The following is a 19783-nucleotide window of genomic DNA, read 5'->3' on the forward strand; positions in this document are numbered from 1 at the left end:
ATGAGGAAAGGTTGAGTAGGTTGGGACTCTACTCATTGGAGTTCAGAAGAATGAGAGGCGATCTTATCGAAACATATAAGATTGTGAGGGGGCTTGATCGGGTGGATGCGGTGAGGATGTTTCCACTGATGGGTGAGACTAGAACTAGGGGGCATAATCTTAGAATAAGGGGCTGCCCTTTCAAAACTGAGATGAGGAGAAACCTCTTCACTCAGAGGGTAGTAAATCTATGGAATTTGCTACCCCAGAGAGCTGTGGAAGCTGCAACATTAAATACATTTAAAATGGAGATAGACATTTTCCTAGCAGATAAGGGAATTAGGGGTTACGGGGAGAGGGCAGGGAAGTGGACGTGAGTCTAGATTCAGATCAGCCATGATCCTATTGAATGGCGGAGCAGGCCCGAGGGGCCGTATGGCCTACTCCTGCTCCTATTTCTTATGTTCTTATAAGCCATTTAGGACAGAGATGAGGAGGAATTTCTTCACCCAGAGAGTGGTGAACCTGTGGAATTCTCTACTACACAAGGCAGTTGAGGCCAATTCATTAAATATATTCAAGATGGAGTTAGATATATTTCTTAAGGCTAAAGGGATCAAGGGAGATGGGGAGAAAGCAGGGACAGGATACTGAATTTGGATGATCAGCCATGATCTCATTAAATGGCGGAGCAGGCTCGAGGGGCCGAATGGCCTACTGCTGCTTCCATCTTCTATGTTTCTAGACTCTCCAGTCAGGGTAAACACCCTCTCAGCATCTACCCGTCAAGCACTCTTAAGAATTTTATACATTATCCGAATTGCCTAGGAAATGGTCAGATATGCCAGAATATACAGACACTTATTCCCTCGCTAAACTTCTCCACCTCTCTACCTCTCTCTCCTCCTTTTAAGTCGCTCCTTAAAACCTAACCCTTTTACCAGGCTTTTTGGTCGCCTGTCCTTATATGTGGCTCGGTGTTGAATTTTGCCTGCACCGCCTCTGTGAAGGGCCTTGGGATGTTTTACTACGTTAAAGGCGCTATATAGATGCAAGTTGTTGTTGTTATGTAATAAGTTTACAATCCAGCAATACAAAGAAAGCAATTTAAATTTAGCATACGCATCTGTGATCGGTCGCTCGCCAGAATTACATAAACTGACCTGTGAAAGTGCAGAACAATTTCTGATAAATTATTCAATCAACTGTGAAAATTAATCACTTTGCACTGTGGATCAAACACCCCTTTTGATCTCTCAGTTGGACGTTATCATCTGAACTTTCAAACGGAATGTGGAACAAGCACAATTACACATATTTGTAACATAGTCAAGAAACCACAGCGACAAGGAATTTACTGGGAGGGCTAAGACTTAGAAAGCTTGATAGCCTGACCGCCACTCTGAGTACCAAAGTAATTGTAGTAAAAATCATTTTTACATATCAAATCCACAATAATAAGTGCAAAACACTTATCTTCCTCTTTTTAATTAAAAATTGTGTAGTACCAATATAATTGAGGTACTAAATATGTCAAGCAGTAGTTGCATTGGATTAATATCCAGTTCTTTTTTAGTATTCTTTTTTGATTATATTATATGTCTTATTGCAGGATCCGTAAGTGCTGCCCAGATGGCACTTCACTCCCATTTTATTACTCAGTTGACAGTAAGATAAACTAGGCCTAGGTTTTTGCTAATAAGAAATTTTCAAGAGCGCATTTGCATCATTCAGAGTGCAGTGATTGTACATTGAAATATATTACAGCATAATTTTTACAAAGTCAAATTTACAGGGATAAATAGTTCTTCCAGAACAATATGTGTGAAATTTTTCAACTTCAAGTAAGTCTTAGCCAGTCAGAACACTTTAAAAAAAAATGCCATAAAATCAAAGTATGTCGCCACAGTTATTTTTTTTTCCTGACTTTCTCCCCATATCTGCCGATTTCTTCATTGGTAGGGTCGGGCACCGGCAGCCCTCCCGCACCTCGCCCAGGTGAACGTCACTGACGGGTTCAGATGAGACTTTAAACCGAGGCACTGTCTGCCCTCTCAGGCGGACGTAAAAGATCCCACGGCAGAGGAGTTCTCCCTGCTGTCCTGGCCAATATTTATCCCTCAACCAACATCACTAAAAAACAGATTATCTGGTCATTATCACATTGCTGTTTGTGGGATCTTGCTGTGCACACATTGGCTGCCAGGTTTCCCACATTACAACAGTGACTCCACTTCAAAAGCACTTCATTGGCTGTAAACCGCTTCGGGGACGTCCTGAGGTCATGAAAGGCGCTATATAAATGCAAGTCTTTTTCTTTGAAAGACTATGCCACTTTCATCTTTTATTGTGTGGCTATATCTCCTGCTAGTTGACTTATGGAACGAATAGAATCATAAGAGGTAGCAGGTCTCCTATCTGGAAGTACATTTTAATGTCAAGTTTGGTGGAGAGTTTAAGGGGGCGAGTAAAGCAGGAGACCAAACAACTGAAAAATACAGAAATATTTGGACAGGCTGCCACATTGTGGAATTCATGTCATACACCGTGAATAGAAACAGGCAGGTAACCTGCATTAAGGTCTCTGTCAGTGTCACTCTATAACTGGTTGCTAAGAAGTGTTTGAGAGTGTCTGACATTGGTGCAGTCAGAAATATCTCGCTGTCTCTGCAAGAAAACACTTGACCTCTGCCTGGCAGCTGCTCCCGATGGGTTTCCTGAGCTCAGGAACTCAGGATGTGGGAAATTGCAATTCATTATTAGCCAGCTGATTGGGCCACCACAGCTTGTCTCTCTTTATTATCCAAGTATAGTACAGAATTAGATAAATTTAGGCAGTTTCACTGTAGTTTCCTGTGGAGCCAAGGGAATAAATGTGCAGGGACAAAGCCCTCTTTAAAAAGAGACATCGCCACTCTTAGATAATGTAAAATTTAAAATGTTTCTAGTTTCAGAAATCTTGATTTTGACTGTTACCTTTCATTGCTGCCGTGAGTACAATTATGATAACGTTCTCCTGTTGTACATTTTTGGCTCAGATTTGGATGTGCGGTGGTCGGCTAAAAATAATCCCATGCTCCCGGGTTGGGCATATTTTCCGTAAACGCCGGCCATATGGTTCACCCGGAGGACAGGATACCATGGCACACAATTCTCTTCGTCTGACACATGTCTGGATGGATGCGTATAAGGTATATTTGTCACCTACTAACATTATAGCCCAGTCTACAAATGGGAGGAATTTGCAGGGATAATAATTGGGGGCGATTTTAACTCTACTCGCTCAGCAGAAACCTGGCGGGTGGGCAGTTAAAATCGCCCTGGCTCTTGCCTGCCCGAAAGCCGCCATCATCACAACATCTGCAATTTAACCTGCTCCCCTGAGCAGGCAGCTCGGAGCCAACAGGGTCCTTCTTTACATATGCATGTTGCGGCCCGATGACATAATTGAGGCCCGACTGCAATTGTAACTCAGGCCTGAGCGGGAATCCACCTGGAATTAAAATCGGGGCCAATATTGTCTTTTTTCATTGGCTGGCTGTCATGCTTCTGTTTTGTTCGAGAAGTAGAGAAAGAGTTTGCAGTATCATTACTGTTGGTGACTATTTAGCTACCTGCAATGCAATTTGTTTTCAAGGAAGCTTAGAATTAGATTGTTTTGTTCTTTTGTCTTCTCCCTCTGCATGGCCAAATCCTCTTGGGTTCATCCGTTGCGATTTGGTTATTCTCCCAACACTCTTTATTTGGATTCTTGTGAACTTATGAACCTTGTGTGCAAAGTGAATATGATGGTCATCCTCAAGATTAATAATTACCTTTTTAGGAAGTTACACAATGGAAAGACTTATGGGATACCCACTGTCTGCGTCTGATCACTTCAATGGACATTCATGCCGTGATGCTGACAGATAATGTAGCTCAGGCTAAAGCTACAAATCTGATCTATTGCGAGACATTCTGGGCTAGATTTGATGGCAAGTGCTAGAGGTGCAAGACCAAAGTCTAACACACTTTGCCATCAGTTCCATTATCAATTTAATTGATGGTTGAGGACGGGCACAATATATGAGTGGAAAGGGAGGTCACCTTTGACCAGAATCTCCTAACTTGTCGCCAAATAGTGCCTTGAGATTGGTTGATTTTTTTGGTGAGTTAAATATCGGGAAGACCGAAGCCATTGTCTTCGGTTCACGCCACAAACTCCGTTCCCTAGCCACCGATTCCATCCCTCTCCCTGGCAACTGTCTGAGGCTGACCAAGTCTGTTCGCAACCTTGATATTGTATTGATCACGAGTTGAGCTTCTTACCTCATATCCATTCCATCACTAATACTGCCCATTTCTACCTCTGTAACATCGCTCATCTCCGCCCTTGCCTCAGCTCATCAGCTGCCGAAACCCTCATCCATGCCTTTGTTACCTCTAGACTTGACTATTCCAACGCACTCCTGGCTGGCCTCTCTAGTTTTCTCCTCCATAAACTTGAGGTCATCCAAAACTCTGCCGACCGTGTCCGAACTCTCACCAAGTCCCGTTCGCCCATCTCCCCTGTGCTCACTGACCTACATTGGCTTCCAGTTAAGCAACGCCTCAATTTTAAAATTCTCATCCTTGCTTTCAAATCCCTCCATGGCCTGGCCCCTCCCTATCTCTATAATCTCCTCCAGTCCTATAATTCCCCCGAGATCTCTGCTCTTCGCCAATTCTGGCCTCTTGAACATCCCCGATTTTAATCGCTCCACCTTTGGCGGCCGTGCCTTCAGCTGCCTGGGTCCTAAGCTCTGGAATTCCCTCCCTAAATCTCTCCGCCTCTCTAACTCTCTCTCCTCCTTTAAAACGCTCCTTAAAACCTACCTCTCTAACCAAGCTTTTGGTCATCTGCCCTAGTATGTCCTTATAAGGCTCGGTGTCAAATTTTTGTCTTTATGATAACGCTCCTGTGAAGTGCCTTGGGACCAATGTTCCTCCTAATTTTTTTTTGGGTGCGCGGTCCCTTTAATGGGCTGCGCGGCCCATTCACAATTTTGCGCGACATTTTATTACGTTAAAGGTGCTATATAAATGTAAGTTGTTGTTGTTGAGTTTTACATCATTGTTATATGGAACAACTATGGGTTGTTGCTCCCGTTGTCACCAAGTTACAGCCTGGATAGGACAGTAAGAATGGCATTTGTTTTACATTCATGTTTAGTTATAAGCCATCATTACAACCTTAATTCTTACGCTGGAATCTAAATCTTACGGCTTTTTCCTCACACGCTATTTAAAGTTAGCCCCACAATAAATTGGCTTTGTTGTCCACCGAGATGTTTAATTCTCCTCTTGCACGAACGTCAGGGTTTTTCGTTTTCTTGAGGCTTTGAAAAAAAAAAAATCTGATTATCTTCAATTTTAACTGCAGAAAGCTTTTTAAAATTCCAGGAACAATACTTTGCCCTGAGGCCCGAGCTAAGAGTCCGGAATTATGGTGACATTAGTGAACGAGTTCAGCTGAGAAAAAGGCTCAATTGTAAATCATTCAAGTGGTATCTCGACAATGTCTACCCGGAGATGCAGGTTATTGGACCGAATGAAAGAGCCAGAGTGCAGCAGCCGTTGTTGGTTAACAAAGCTGTGAGACGGCCAAAGGTTCTCCAACGTGGAAGGGTAAGGTTCAGTGATCAGGTGCCAAACTAACAAGAGATTTTCCGAGAATCTGCAGTTCAAGCTTCATAACGTCATTTCCGAGAGCTTTTAAGTGAATGTTATCAATGTTTTTATCGTTATATCTCGGTCTTTCCTTGCAGTTTTTTGGGTTACAGTACCATAATATGCTGCCTACCAAACTGCTACTGTAATTGACTGTCAATTATCAATGAATAGCCCGGAATTTCCTCAAACCTGTAATTTACGCCAAAATTCACGCCGATCTTGCCGTTCCCAACTTACACCGAAAATTCCTAAGTATGAAAAACCCAGAGTATGTAATCGGAGGGCCCGAGGAAAATGTGGAGCGTGGGCCGGTTTCCTTTTTTCCCTCTTGTATTAAAATAAAAGTTTCAAGCTGTCAAACCACCCTTTATTCACATTTCCTACAGTCTGCTGTCCTGCAGATTGGTGGGCGTGCTGCCTAGTAGAGACGTTATGCAATGGGAATAGAGCATGTTGCCATGTCTCGGGAGGACAGCATGTAACGACCCCTGCGACCCCCCAGCCAACCAATGCCCACCTGATGCGCCATCAATTACTCAAAAGACTGAGGTTAAGCGAGTAACAACCAGGCTTTTATTAACTAAAGAATGAAGGTCTAGTCTCGAGTGGTCGACCCGTCCAGAATACTAAGGGACTGGGAGGTAGTCACTTATATACCTGGAATAGTGGGAGGAGTCAGCCGAGGCATGTCCAGACCTGTACCTAGTGGAATACGCATACACATACAGACAGGTATAACAGTGGTTTACCACATTCACCCCTTGTTTAAAAATGAGTCCGGCGGGGTGAAGTGTATTTAAAAGTTCGTGTGTTGGAGCCTCTCCGGAGGTCTTGTCTGCCGCTGTGATCGACGTGGCGACGGCAGGGGTGGTGGAGCTTCCGGCGTCGCGTCCCGTGTAGGCTGGGGCACTGGAGTGTAGTCCTCGTGGGTGACGGTCCAAGGCGAGCCGGCTGCTGGGGTTGGATATCGGGTCGTGGGGGGGGGGGGTGGTAATGGGTAGTGGGTTACAGCGGTCCCCGAGGGTGTCGTGGGGGGGGGTGGTAATGGGTAGTGGGTTACAGCGGTCCCCGAGGGTGCGAGGTCTCGTATGGAGACTGTGTCCTCCCGCCCGTCCGGGTACGCAATGTAAGCGTACTGGGGGTTGGCGTGGAGGAGGTCGACCCTCTCGACCAGGGGGTCCGTTTTATTGGTCCTCACGTGTCTTCTCAGTAGTACCGGCCCTGGGGACGTCAGCCTTGGCGGTAACGCTGTCCCCGATGTGGACTTCCTTGGGAAGACAAACATTTTCTCGTGAGGGGTGGCAGTGCAGAGCAGTGACCGAATCGAGTGGAGCGCATCGGGGAGCACCTCCTGCCAGCGGGAGGTCGGAAGGCCCCTAGACTTTAAGGCTAGTAGGGTGGCCTTCCAGACTGTTGCATTCTCTCTTTCCACCTGTCCGTTCCCCCGGGGGTTGTAACTGGTGGTCCTGCTTGTGGCTATACCCCTAGCGAGCAGGTACTGGCGGAGTTCGTCGCTCATAAACGATGAGCCCCGGTCGCTATGGATATAGCTGGGGAAACCGAACAGGGTGAAGAGGCTGTTCAGACATTTAATGACCGTGGCACTGGTCATGTCCGGGCAGGGGATAGCGAACGGGAAACGGGAGTACTCGTCAATGATGTTGAGGAAGTACACATTGCGGTCGGAGGAGGGGAGAGGCCCTTTAAAATCGACGCTCAGGCGCTCGAAAGGGCGAGTGGCTTTTATCAGGTGGGCTCTGTCTGGTCTATAAAAGTGCGGTTTGCACTCAGCGCAGACTTGGCAGTTCTTGGTCATGGTCCTGACCTCCTCAATGGAGTAAGGCAGGTTGCGGGCCTTAATGAAGTGGAAGAACCTGGTGACCCCCGGGTGGCAGAGGTCATTGTGGAGGGCCCTCAGCCTATCGATCTGCGCGCTGGCACAGGTGCCACGCGATAGGACATCTGGGGGTTCATTGAGCTTCCCAGGCCGGTACAAGATCTTGTAATTGTAGGTGGAAAGTTCGATTCTCCACCTCAAGATCTTGTCATTTTTGATTTTGCCCCTCTGCTTGTTGTTGAACATAAAAGCAACTGAACGCTGGTCAGTGAGCAGGGTAAATCGTTTTCCGGCCAGGTAGTGCCTCCAATGACGCACAGCCTCCACAATGGCCTGGGCCTCCTTCTCGACCGCGGAGTGTCTGGTCTCCGGGCCCTGGAGGGTTCGTGAGAAGAATGCCACAGGTCTCCCCGCCTGATTAAGGGTGGCGGCCAGAGCGAAGTCGGACGCATCGCTTTCCACCTGGAAGGGGATGGATTCGTCCACTGCGTGCATGGTGGCTTTGGCAATGTCCTCCTTGATACGGTGGAAGGCCGAGCGGGCCTCTGCCATCAGGGGAAAAGAGGTGGATTTGATCAGCGGACGGGCTTTGTCTGCATAGTAGGGGACCCACTGGGCGTAGTAGGAAAAAAACCCTAGGCACCTCTTCAGAGCTTTTAGGCAGTGGGGCAGTGGGAGTTCCATAAGGGGACGCATCCGGTCCGGGTCGGGACCGATGACCCCGTGTTCCACAACACAGCCAAGGATGGCGAGGCGGTCTGTGCGGAATATGCACTTCTCCTTGTTACATGTCAGGTTCAGGAGTTGGGCGGTGCGGAGGAATTTCTCGAGGTTTGCGTCATGGTCCTGCAAGTCATGGCCGCAGATGGTCACATTGTCTAGGTAAGGGAAAGTGGCCTGCACCGCGTTTTGATCGACCATCCGGTCCATCTCCCTTTGGAAGACGGAGACCCCGTTGGTAACGCCAAAGGGAACCCTAAGGAAGTGATAGAGGCGGCCGTTTGCCTCAAAAGCAGTATACTGGCGGTCTTCGGGGCGGATGGGGAGCTGGTGGTACGCTGATTTCAGGTCAATGGTCGAAAAGACGCGGTACTGCGCGATCTGGTTGACCATGTCAGCTATGCGGGGGAGTGGGTAGGCGTCCAGCAGGGTGTAGCGGTTTATTGTTTGGCTGTAGTCGATGACCAGGCGTTGTTTCTCGCCGGTCTTAACGACCACAACCTGGGCTCGCCAGGGGCTGGAGCTGCCCTCAATAATCCCCTCCTTCAGGAGCCGCTCCACTTCGGTTTTGATGAAAACCCTGTCCCCGGCACTGTATCGCCTGCTCTTTGTGGCGATGGGCTTACAGTCGGGGGTGAGGTTCGCAAACAGTGGGGGGGGTGGGACTCTGAGTGTGGAGAGGTTGCATCTGGTGCGCGGCGGGCAATTTGGAGGCTGCTGGCTGCGGACTGTGAGTGGGGGGAGGGGGCCACCGTACGCCATCGTAACGCTTTTGAGGTGGCACTGGAAATCCAACCCCAGTAGAACGGCAGCGCAAAGTCGGGGCAGGACCAGGAGTTTAAAATTATTGAACACAGTCCCGTCTACTACTAGTGTCACCACGCAGTAGCCGCCAATGTCCGCTGACTGGGACTCGGCGGCCATAGAAATCCGCTGGTGCGCAGGCAGGACTGGGAGAGAGCAACGCCGCACCGTGTCGGGGTGGATGAAGCTCTCTGTGCTCCCGGAGTCAAAAAGGCAGTTTATTGCATGGCCGTTTACCTTAACGTCCATTTTGGACCGAGCTAGTTGGTGCGGTCTCGTTTGGTCCAGCGTAACAGAGGCCAGCGTAGGGGTCGGTGTGTCGCTGCGGGTATCAGATGCGGGGGGGTTGGCGGCCTGCTGCGTCCCGGCTGGTGTCCAAGATGGCGGCGTCCATGATTCCCATGTGGCTGGAGTCGTCCAAGATGGCTGCTGCGGCGGTGGTTCGCACATGGCTGGGGAGGCCCAAGATGGCGGCCTGCACGGCCCACACGCGGCGCTGTTGGGGGCCCAAGATGGCGGCTCGCACGGCCCACACGCGGCGCTGCTGGCGTTCGGGGTGGCTTTGGCCTTGCAGACGCTAGCGTAGTGTCCCTTTTTCCTGCAGCCCGAGCAGGTCGCATTCTTCGCCGGGCAGCGCGCTCTGGGGTGTTTGGCCTGGCCACAGAAGTAGCATTTCTGGCCTTGGGATACTGCTGTCTGGCTTTGGGACACTGCTGCGGTGGTTGGGCCGTTGTTGGGCTGTGGCTGGGGTGACACGGTGCTATGGGGCTGTCCTACCGTGTCCCAGGTTGTCGTTCCCCGCGGCGTCCACGGTGCAGAGGAGTAGGCATCCATGCCCCCGTAGGCTGCGTCCAGCGTTAGTGCGATTTCGGAGGCTTTGTCGAGGGTGAGGTCACTCTGCTCCAGCAGTCGCTGTCGGGTGTAGTTGGACCTGTGGCCCGCTATGAAGGCATCCCGGATCAGTTCCTCCGTGTACTTAGTGGACGTTACCGCCTTACACCCACAGGCCCGGCCAAGCACGGACAGTGCTTGGAGGTATTCCTCAGTCGATTCCCCAGGTTGTTGCTTGTGACTCCCCAGGAGGTGCCTGGCGTAAACTTCGTTCACAGGGCGCGTGTACTGGGTCTTGAGGAGCTGGAGGGCGGCTGTATACGAGGTCGCGTCCCGGATGACTGAGTACACTCGGTGGTTCACCTTGGAGATCAGGACAGACAGTTTGTTCGCATCCGTTACGACCACAGTGGAGGCAGTCAGGAATGTCCCGAAGCACGTGAGCCAGTGAGCAAACTTGGTGGAAGCGTCCGCTTCCCGACTGTCCAGGTCCAGGCATGCTGGTGTGAGGATCTTCTCCATTATAAAAATTTAGTTAATAAAATTGATGCGCCATCAATTACTCAAAAGACTGAGGTTACGCGAGTAACAACCAGGCTTTTATTAACTAAAGAATGAAGGTCTAGTCTCGAGTGGTCGACCCGTCCAGAATACTAAGGGACTGGGAGGTAGTCACTTATATACCTGGAATAGTGGGAGGAGTCAGCCGAGGCATGTCCAGACCTGTACCTAGTGGAATACACATACACATACAGACAGGTATAACAGTGGTTTACCACACCACCTGAGCTCTGAGTTGCTGTAGTGTGAAGCCGGGACCTCTCCGACCCGAGCGCCGAGAAATGTCCGACCCATCAGCATCTCAAGGTTTGACTAAAACCACATCAGCCTTTTCACCTCCTGTGCTGCAGGCACTGGGAGAGCACCTCATCGGAGCACTAGAGTAGGTAAGAGAGCACTTAAGACAGGTATAAAGGACTCACACCAGGGTGATAATTAATGTTTTTAATTTGTATATAGCAGTAAAATGATAATCTATTCTGAAATCTTTGTTGTGCAGAGTGTTCCTGCAGCAGCTGGTGGTGACCCTGCAATGTTAGGTGACATGAATATTGATATTGGTCTTTGGCCAGATGCAGTTTATTTGAGGGTGGCAGAACTGGGAGAGATGTTAGACATGACTGTTAATGCAGCAGAGCAGGGATTGTTCAGATGAAGAGCTTTTCGATGAACTGTTGCTGAAGTGCTCTGGCTGCAGGCAAATATTGGAACCTTAAGGGGTGTGGGGATTGGGTGGGAAAGTGGAGATGAGGTAGAACATCAGCCATGATCTTATTGAATGGCGGCGCAGGCTCGAGGGGCCGTATGGCCGACTCCTGCTCCTGTTTCTTATGTTGTTCCTGCTTCCCCACCATCATCTAAGTCATCAGTGACCTCCCCATCATCGTGCTGTCCAATGGTGGCTCCATGTGTTGTCTCCGCTGGAGAGCAAAGTTGCGCAGTATACAGCAAACCACTATGATATGGGGCACTCATTTTGGGCTGTATTGCAGGAAGACACCAGACCTTTCCAGACATCAGAATCATTGAGGACTCCCAACGGTTAGCTTGACGAGGGCTCTAGTTGAGCCATGGATCTGATTGTAACGTAGTTCAGCCACTTGTGCCTAGCTTCCCGAGAGGAGCCATGACCTAAGTGTGCAAGCGTAGCCTTTGTACCCAAGCAGCCAGGGTGTCACCCTTGCTGTATATGGGGCAAACAGTTTAGTGGAGGATTCCCGCAGCTGCCATGAAAGTGGGCACAGACCTACGTGATGTGCTGTTGCTGGATCATACACCAGTTGCACGTTAATGGGATGAAAGCCCTTGCGATTCATGAAAGCAGCAGCTCATCTGAAGGAGCCCGCGGGGCGACATGGGTCCAGTCAATGATGTCCTGGACTCGGGGGAGGGGAGGGGGGGGGCGGCGGTGGGTAGCTTGCAATCTGCACAAACCCCAGAGTCCTATCCTGCTGGTTTCATGGGAAAATGATAAAAAAAACATTTGCTCCAGCAAACAAGGCATTAGTCGCCTACTTAATGCACGAGTGAGCTGCAGACTGACGTAATTACTAATATCCCCTGTAGCAGCCTGGAAGAAGCCAGAGGCTAAAAGCACAGGGCTGCAGTAATATTGACTGCAACAGGCAATTCTGTGCCAGCTGTGGCTGTTGGTTGCAGCTCTTGTTGCAGGAGACGACACAACTCGTTGACAGCCTCCCTTGAGAACCGCAGCTTCCTTCTGTACTGCTCCTCAGAGAACTCGAGTATGTTATCCTGGGCATATGCACTCTGTTAAACTCATCACCTCTGACCTACATTGGCTTCCAGTACGGCAACATCTTGATTTTAAAATTCTCACCCTTGTGTTCAAATGCCTACATGGCCTCACCCCTCCCTATCTCTGTAACCTCCACCAACCCTACAACCCTCCGAGATTTCTGCGCTCCTCTAATTCTTGCCTCTTGTCAATCCCTGATTTCCTTCGCTCCACCATTGTCGGCCGTGCCTTCAGTTGCCTAGGCCCTAAGAAATTGCCTCCGTAAACCTCCCCGCCTCGTTACCTTTATCTCCTCCTTTAAGTCGCTCCCTAAAACCTACGTCACCTGCCCTAATATCTCTTTATGTGGCTCGGTGTCAAATTTTGTCTGATAATCACTCTTGTGAAGCGCCTTGGGACGTTTTACTACATTAAAGGCGTTATATAAATGCGAGTTGTTGTTGTTGGGAGGCTAAGTATTCCCACCAGCACATCTCCCAGCAGCTGTAGCTGTGTTTGCTCCTTCCTCCTCCTGCTGCCCCTCCTTCTCTTGCCAGAGGGACCCTGTGAAGAAGAAAAAAGTGCGTTGTCAGAAGCCCCTTAAGAGTTCAGAAGGTTGTACAGCCACTACAAGCACTCTGAAGTTGTCTAAGTGGCAAAAAAAAAAACCCGCAAAAACGTCTCCCAAAACCTTTCAGCGTTTTACCAAGCGAGTGCACAGCCGAGGCGACCTGTTCAAGAGACCCGATAAATGTTGGGATATACAACAGCAGCCCTGAGTTATTGATCTGCTGATTTTCCCACCCTCTCCTTGAGAAACAACAATGCTGGACCTGAGGTCCAGAACTCCTGGAATCACAAGCACAACCCTGTGCCCTACCACACCACAGCAGAGTGTGTCTGCACTGCGTAAAATGTGTTTAAAACCTGATATGATGGTCGATCTATTCGAAATCACAGCCAACAATTTCACAGGGATAAAGGGTGTGGTGCATTTTCTCAACCCCAAAAAAATTGTGTTCCATAGAAACATAGAAGATAGGAGCAGGAGTAGGCCATTCGGCCCCTCGAGCCTGCTGCGCCATTCAATGAGATCATGGCTGATCATCCAAATTCAGTACCCTGTCCCTGCCTTCTCCCCATATCCCTTGATCCCTTTAGCCTTAAGAAATATATCCAACTCCTTCTTGAATATATTTAATGAACTAGCCTCCACCGCCCTCTGTGGCAGAGAATTCCACAGGTTCACCACTCTCTGGGTGAAGAAATTCCTCCTCATCTCAGTCCTAAATGGCTTACCCCTTACCCTTAGACTATGACCCCTGGTTCTGGACTCCCCGGCCATCAGAAACATCCTTCCTGCATCTAGTCTGTCCAGGCCTGACAGAATTTTATAGGTTTCGATGAGATCCCCTCTCAATCTTCTAAGCTCCAGTGAGTATAAGCCCAGTCGACACAATCTCTCCTCCTACGTCATTCCTGCCATCCCAGGTATCAGCCTGATGAATCTTCGCTGCACTCCTTCCATGGCAAGAATGTCCTTCCTCAGATAAGGCGACCAAAACTGCACACAATACTCAAGGTGCGGTCTCACCAAGGCCCTGTACAATTGCAGCAAGACATCCTTGTTCCTGTACTTGAACCCTCTTGCTACGAAGGCCAACATACCATTTGCCTTCTTAACCGCCTGCTGCACCTGCATGCTTACCTTCAGCGACTGGTGCACAAGAACACCCAGGTCTCTTTGCACTTCCCCTTCTCCCAATCTATTGCCATTCAAATAATAATCTGCCTTCCTGTTTTTGCCACCAAAGTGGATAACCTCACATTTATCCACATTATAGTGCATTTGCCATGTTTCTGCCCAATCACCCAACCTGTCCAAATCGTACTGGAGTTTCACGACATCCTCCTCACAGCATACCCTCCCACCCAGCTTTGTGTTGTCTGCAAATTTGGAGATGTTACATCCAATTCCCTTGTCCAGATCATTAATATATATTGTGAACAGCTGGGGTCCTAGGACCGATCCTTGCGGTACGCCACTAGTCACTGCCTGCCACTCGGAAAACGACCCGTTTATTCCAACTCTTTGCTTTCTATCCGCCAACCAGTTCTCTATCCAAGTCAATACCTTGCCCCCAATCCCATGTGCCTTAATTTTGCACGCTAATCTCTTATGCGGGACCTTATCGAAAGCCTTCTGAAAGTCCAAATACACCACATCCACTGGTTCTCCCTTATCTATTTTACCAGTTACATCCTCAAAAAATTCCAGTAGATTAGTCAAGCACGATTTACCTTTTGTAAATCCATGTTGACTTTGTCCGATCCTGTCACTGCTTTCCAAGTGCTCTGCTATTACATCTTTTATAATGGACTCTAGCATTTTCCCCACTACCGATGTCAGGCTTACCGGTCTATAATTCTCCACTTTTTCTCTACCACCCTTTTTGAATAGTGGGGTTACATTAGCTACGCTCCAATCCATGGGTACTGTTCCAGAGTCTATCGAGTTCTGGAAGATGACCAGCAATGCATCTACTATTTCTAGGGCCACTTCCTTAAGTACCCTAGGATGTAGATTATCAGGCCCTGGGGATTTATCGGCCTTCAGTCCCATCAATTTTCCTAACAGCATTTCCCTACAAATACTGATTTCTTTCAGTTCCACCCTTTCATCAGACCCTATGTTCCCCGGCATCTCTGGGAGGTTATTTGTGTCCTCCTTTGTGAAGACAGAACCAAAATATGTATTTAGTTGATCTGCCATTTCTTTGTTCCCCATTATAAATTCCCCTGATTCTGACTGCAAGGGACCTATGCTTGACTTCACCAATCTTTTTCTCTTCACAATATCTATAAAAGCTTTTACAGTCAGTTTTTATGTTCCCTGCAAGCTTACTCTCATATTCTATTTTCCCCTTCTTAATTAATCCCTTTGTCCTCCTTTGTTGAATCCTAAACTGCTCCCAATCCTCAGGATTATTGCTTTTTCTGGCCAATTTATATGTCCTCTCCTTGGATCTTATGCTATCCCTAATTTCCCTTGTTAGCCACGGTTGAGTCACCTTTTTTGTTTTATTTTTATGCCAAACTGGGATGAACAAATTCTGTAGTTCATCCATTCGGTCTTTGAATGTTTGCCATTGCCTATCCACCGTCAACCCTTTGAGTGACATTCCCCAATCAATCCTACCCAACTCGCTCCTCAGACCATCGTAGTTTCCTTTATTTAAATTTAGGACCCTAGGCCTAGAAATTCAGTTGGGCGCGCCAGCCGTTAGCGCCTTAGGAGGAGTAGATCTCGAGCGCTAGGCGCTTAGCGGCCGGGCGCAGCGCGATCTGCGCCTCGCCCCAACTTCAGTACACATTTAGCGCCGGCGCAAAGTCTTAGCGCGCCCTGCTGCGCGCGCAGATCATGACGTCATTTCGTCGTGCAACGCCCTTTGTGCGCCCCGAACCGGAACTTCACTCGCGCCGGCCCATTGTGCGCCGGGCGGCCCTAACGACTGTGAAGTGGAACGGTACACAGCCGAGGCGGGCCGCGGGGAGCGCTAATTAAAGGGCACTTACCCTGCACTATAAAGGCCAGCCATTTTGCAGCATTCACTCTTGTGCAACGGTTTTTTGGAGAGAGACCAAGGAGGAGAGCTTACTGGTTTGGACCAACACTAGGACAGGTATTTTTGGCTCAGGCCAGAGCTTAGCAATTATCTTTGCCTTCATTGAGAGCTCAGTGTTTGCCAGCATATAATGGGGGCTGCATTGGGTGCCAACGCTGACTTTCAGCTTTATGCCAGAAGGGCTTACAGACGCCGTGAGAGAGTGGCAGCCCTGGCTAGACGCAGAGGGGACAACAGGCATTGCCAACTGAGGCCTTACCCACCCAGGGTATGCCGCCAGCAGTCCTCCTATCTGACCATGTCTGCCGCGATGTGTGTTAGGAGGCTGCGATTCAGAAGGGAGGTGGTTGCAGACATCTGCCAGCTGCTTCACAGAGATCTGCAGCCACAGCTGATGCGCAGGACGTCTCTGTCGGTGGCAGTGAAGGTGACGGTGGCTCTCAACTTCTATGCCACCGGCTCCTTCCAATCCGCTGCTGGGGACATCGCTAACATCTCCCAGTTCGCCGTGCATTGCTGCATCCGCCAGGTGACCGAAGCCCTTTTCAGAAGGAGACATCAATTCATCTCCTTCCCCATGACCCTGGACAAGCAGCAGCAGCGTGCAGTGGGATTTGCAAGAATAGCGGGCTTCACCATGGTGCAGGGCGCCATTGACTGCACGCATGTGGCTTTGCGGGCACCTCTGGAGCATGCCGAGGATTACCGCAACCGGAAGGGCTACCATTCCCTCAACGTACAGCTGGTGTGTGACCACAGGCAGCGCATCCTAGCTGTCAATGCCCGCTTTCCAGGCAGCAGCCACGATGCCTTTATCCTGCGACAGACAACTGTGGCTGACATGTTCCAGGCACAGCCTCACCCAAGAGGATGGCTTATCGGAGACAAAGGCTATCCTTTGTGTACCTGGCTCATGACCCCGCTCCGCGCGCCCATGACCCCTGCTGAAGAGGCATACAACGAGAGCCATCAAGCGACTAGGAACATCATAGAACAAACAATCGGCGTCCTCAAGCAACGGTTCCGCTGTCTCGATCGCTCCGGGGGAGCCCTCCAGTATTCGCAGGAGCGAGTCTCCCAATTCGTCGTCGTTTGCTGCATGCTGCACAACCTGGCTATCCGCAGGACTCAGGCACTGCCACCTCACGTTGGACCACCACCTCAGGAGGAGGAGCAGGAGGAGCATGAGGAGGAGGAGGACGAGGAGTACCAGCCCAGGAGGGAGGCACAAGGTCCAAGGGCCGCCCGTCGGCGGCTTATTGAACGTCACTTCTAGGCCCCCTGTCAGGGAATGGCTTGTGCCAATGAAAGAACATGATTGCAGCCGCTCCGCAAGCCCTCAGCCGGTTAAGGCAACAAACACTTCAAAGATCAAACATGGACAATGTTAATAAATAAAATGCTTTATTGTACAAACTCAGGGCCCTTCCCACATGAAAACCAAAAACAGACGAAACCCCCAAAAAACACTCAAACACATTACTCGCTCCCACAACCTGGAGAGGATTAACAAAACAGTGCAACTAAAATGGCCGTCATCCTCGGCCTTCGTAAAAAACAAACATCACATCCTCGGCCTTCAAAAAACAAACATCCAATTCTCGGCCTTCAAAAAACAAACATCCAATTCTCGGCCTTCAAAAAACAAACATCCAATTCTCGGCCTCAAAAAACAAACACAACTGGCCACACATTCGACTTTTTGGCCCGCTAGGGCGATGCCTTGGCCATCTTTGTGTGGCCCCTGCCCGCCCTGCTGCTCCTCCTCAAAGTAAGGCCATTGGCTGCTGCAAGGCTGGGGGCAGGCTCCAGAGGGGCACATGTCGTGACGGCAGATGCCCTTGGGGGTCGGCCTAGTCGAGGTCTGGCCGTCGAGCGGGCGGCTGTTGAATGCTGCAGCTGTGGCTGGCCAGCATCAGTCGCTGCAGCAGCTCCTGGCAGCTCCACTGGGGGAGTGGCAGTGGCGGCTGGAGGAATGGCGGCAAGCTGGCGGATGGCAGGCACTCGCTGGTCGCCTGAGACACTGGCACTCGCCCGGGCCAGCACTGCAGCATGCGCACCAATCTGCCGAGGGACAGACCGCTGTGCTGCTGCAGCGCGCCGGGTGCCCTGGCGATGCCTGGCTGACACAGCGAGTGTGGCAGCAGTGAGTGCCCGTGTTGACCTGTTCAGTGACCTCATCAGAGCACCCAGTGACTGCACGGCACCACTGATCAGCTGCCCACTCGCTTCCTGAGCTGCCCCGAATGCCGCCCGACTCGCTGCCTGCTCTGCCCTGAATTCCGCCAAACTGATGGCCTGTGAGGCCCCGACGTCGGTGACACTCCGAGAGAGGGACTCGATGGCCTCAGGCAACCGTGCCACTACCCCCATGAGCTCCGTGTGCCGGCGCTCCGAGTCCGTGGACAAGTCCTCGAGGCATTCCATCTCCTCGGCGAAGACCATCTCCGGACTGGAGGCCGGACTCTCCCTCTGGGGAGAAGGCCGCCGAGCTGGCCGACCCTTCCTGCGTTGCTAGACGCCGCTGGGCCCAGCAATTGGACTCCCCTCCGACCCTTCCCCCCTCTGGGGAGAAGGCCGCTGAGCTTCCACCCCCCTCCCGCGTTTCTGCAGGCCGCAAGTCCCATGAGCTCCCCTCCCCTCCGACACTTCCGCCACGCTCCCCTCCAGGGAAGACGTGTCCCCTACATTCGCATGGGTTGCCGCGGCTGAGGGTTCCCCTGATGGGCCGCCTTCCTCTTGCTCCTCCTCCTCCTCCTCTTCTGAGGGGCTGTCACTGGCAAGTTCAGGGACCTCCTCCTCACCATCTGAAAGCAGGAAGGCACAAGAGTAGCTTTAGAGTGAGGAGAGGGCGTCAGCGAGGGATGCATGAGTGGTGGCATTCAGCGCATTGGTCGGACAGTGGCAAAGGATGTAGATCTGATGCGCAAGTGGGACGAGAGAGGTCCAAAAGGTGATGTCCTTACCATTGGTGCCCAGAACAGGGTCGGCATCTCCACATGCAACGGGGCCAATCACCCGGCCACCCATGATGCGCTCCACGCGATGTTGCAGCTCGGTGAGCGGCTGGATCTGGGGTCGACCTCCCCCGGTCGCAGTCCGGCTCTTCTTATTATTGGCCAGCTTGGCCTGCAAGAGAAAGGACGGCCTCTAAGTAGTGTGTAGCCCTGATCTTGTGTGCACTGCCTCCCATGGTGGAATAGCCTGGCCAGTGTGTCGCCCTGATCTTGTGTGCACTGCCTCCCATGGTGGAATAGCCTGGCCAGTGTGTCACCCTGATCTTGTGTGCACTGCCTCCCATGGTGGAATAGCCTGGCCAGTGTGTCGCCCTGATCTTGTGTGCACTGCCTCCCATGGTGGAATAGCCTGGCCAGTGTGTCGCCCTGATCTTGTGTGCACTGCCTCCCATGGTGGAATAGCTTGGCCAGTGTGTTAAGTGCAGAATGTGCAATTGATGTTCATGCCTGTCCCATAGCTGCTGGATGAGGGCTGGCCATTAGGGCTTTCAGGTCCCTTTGCCCATAATGTGAGGTGCACATGCAAGGATGAGGAGGTCACTGGAAAGGGTACTCACCCTGACAATCCGAGTGAGGTCATTAAACTTTTTGCGGCATTGGACACCGGTCCTGGGGACCTCGCTGTTGGCTGACACCTTGCTGGCGACATGCCTCCAGGCTCTCCGGTAGACGCGGACCGGCGCCTTCCTGCCATTGTCCGGGTACAAAAGATGGCGCCTCTTCTCCACACCACCAACCAGCACACTCAGATCACGCTCTGAGAAGCGCTGCGCTCATTCACGGGCCTTCTGCATGGCTTCAGGCGCTATTTCGGTCCAGCAGCAGTGTTCAGGCCTAGCTGGAGGGCTCCACTGTCCAGGGCGTGGCAGCAGACCAAGTCGACCCTTCCCCCTTAAGAGCTGGCCAGCGCCAGGGTGTCTGCTGTCAATCACGAGATGGCCGCACCTGCGTTGCGCCCGGCCTCGGCGCTCTCGCTCAG

At 50.8% G+C, this 19783-nt stretch overlaps 1 protein-coding gene across 1 annotated transcript in view; it reads left to right on the forward strand.

Annotated features, from left to right (window-relative positions):
- Positions 1-19783, forward strand: part of galnt11 (UDP-N-acetyl-alpha-D-galactosamine:polypeptide N-acetylgalactosaminyltransferase 11 (GalNAc-T11)) — a 215039-nt gene that overhangs the window by 180280 nt on the left and 14976 nt on the right. Inside the window, exons 9-10 of the mRNA XM_085987497.1 lie at positions 3018-3170; positions 5401-5625. Of these exons, the coding sequence (XP_085843623.1) occupies positions 3018-3170; positions 5401-5625 (378 nt within the window). The remainder of the gene's footprint in view (positions 1-3017; positions 3171-5400; positions 5626-19783) is intronic.

This window comes from Somniosus microcephalus, chromosome 5 (genome assembly GCF_052327205.1).
Source record: "Somniosus microcephalus isolate GS21.2 chromosome 5, FLI_Smic_1.0, whole genome shotgun sequence".
Lineage (NCBI taxonomy): Eukaryota > Metazoa > Chordata > Chondrichthyes > Squaliformes > Somniosidae > Somniosus > Somniosus microcephalus.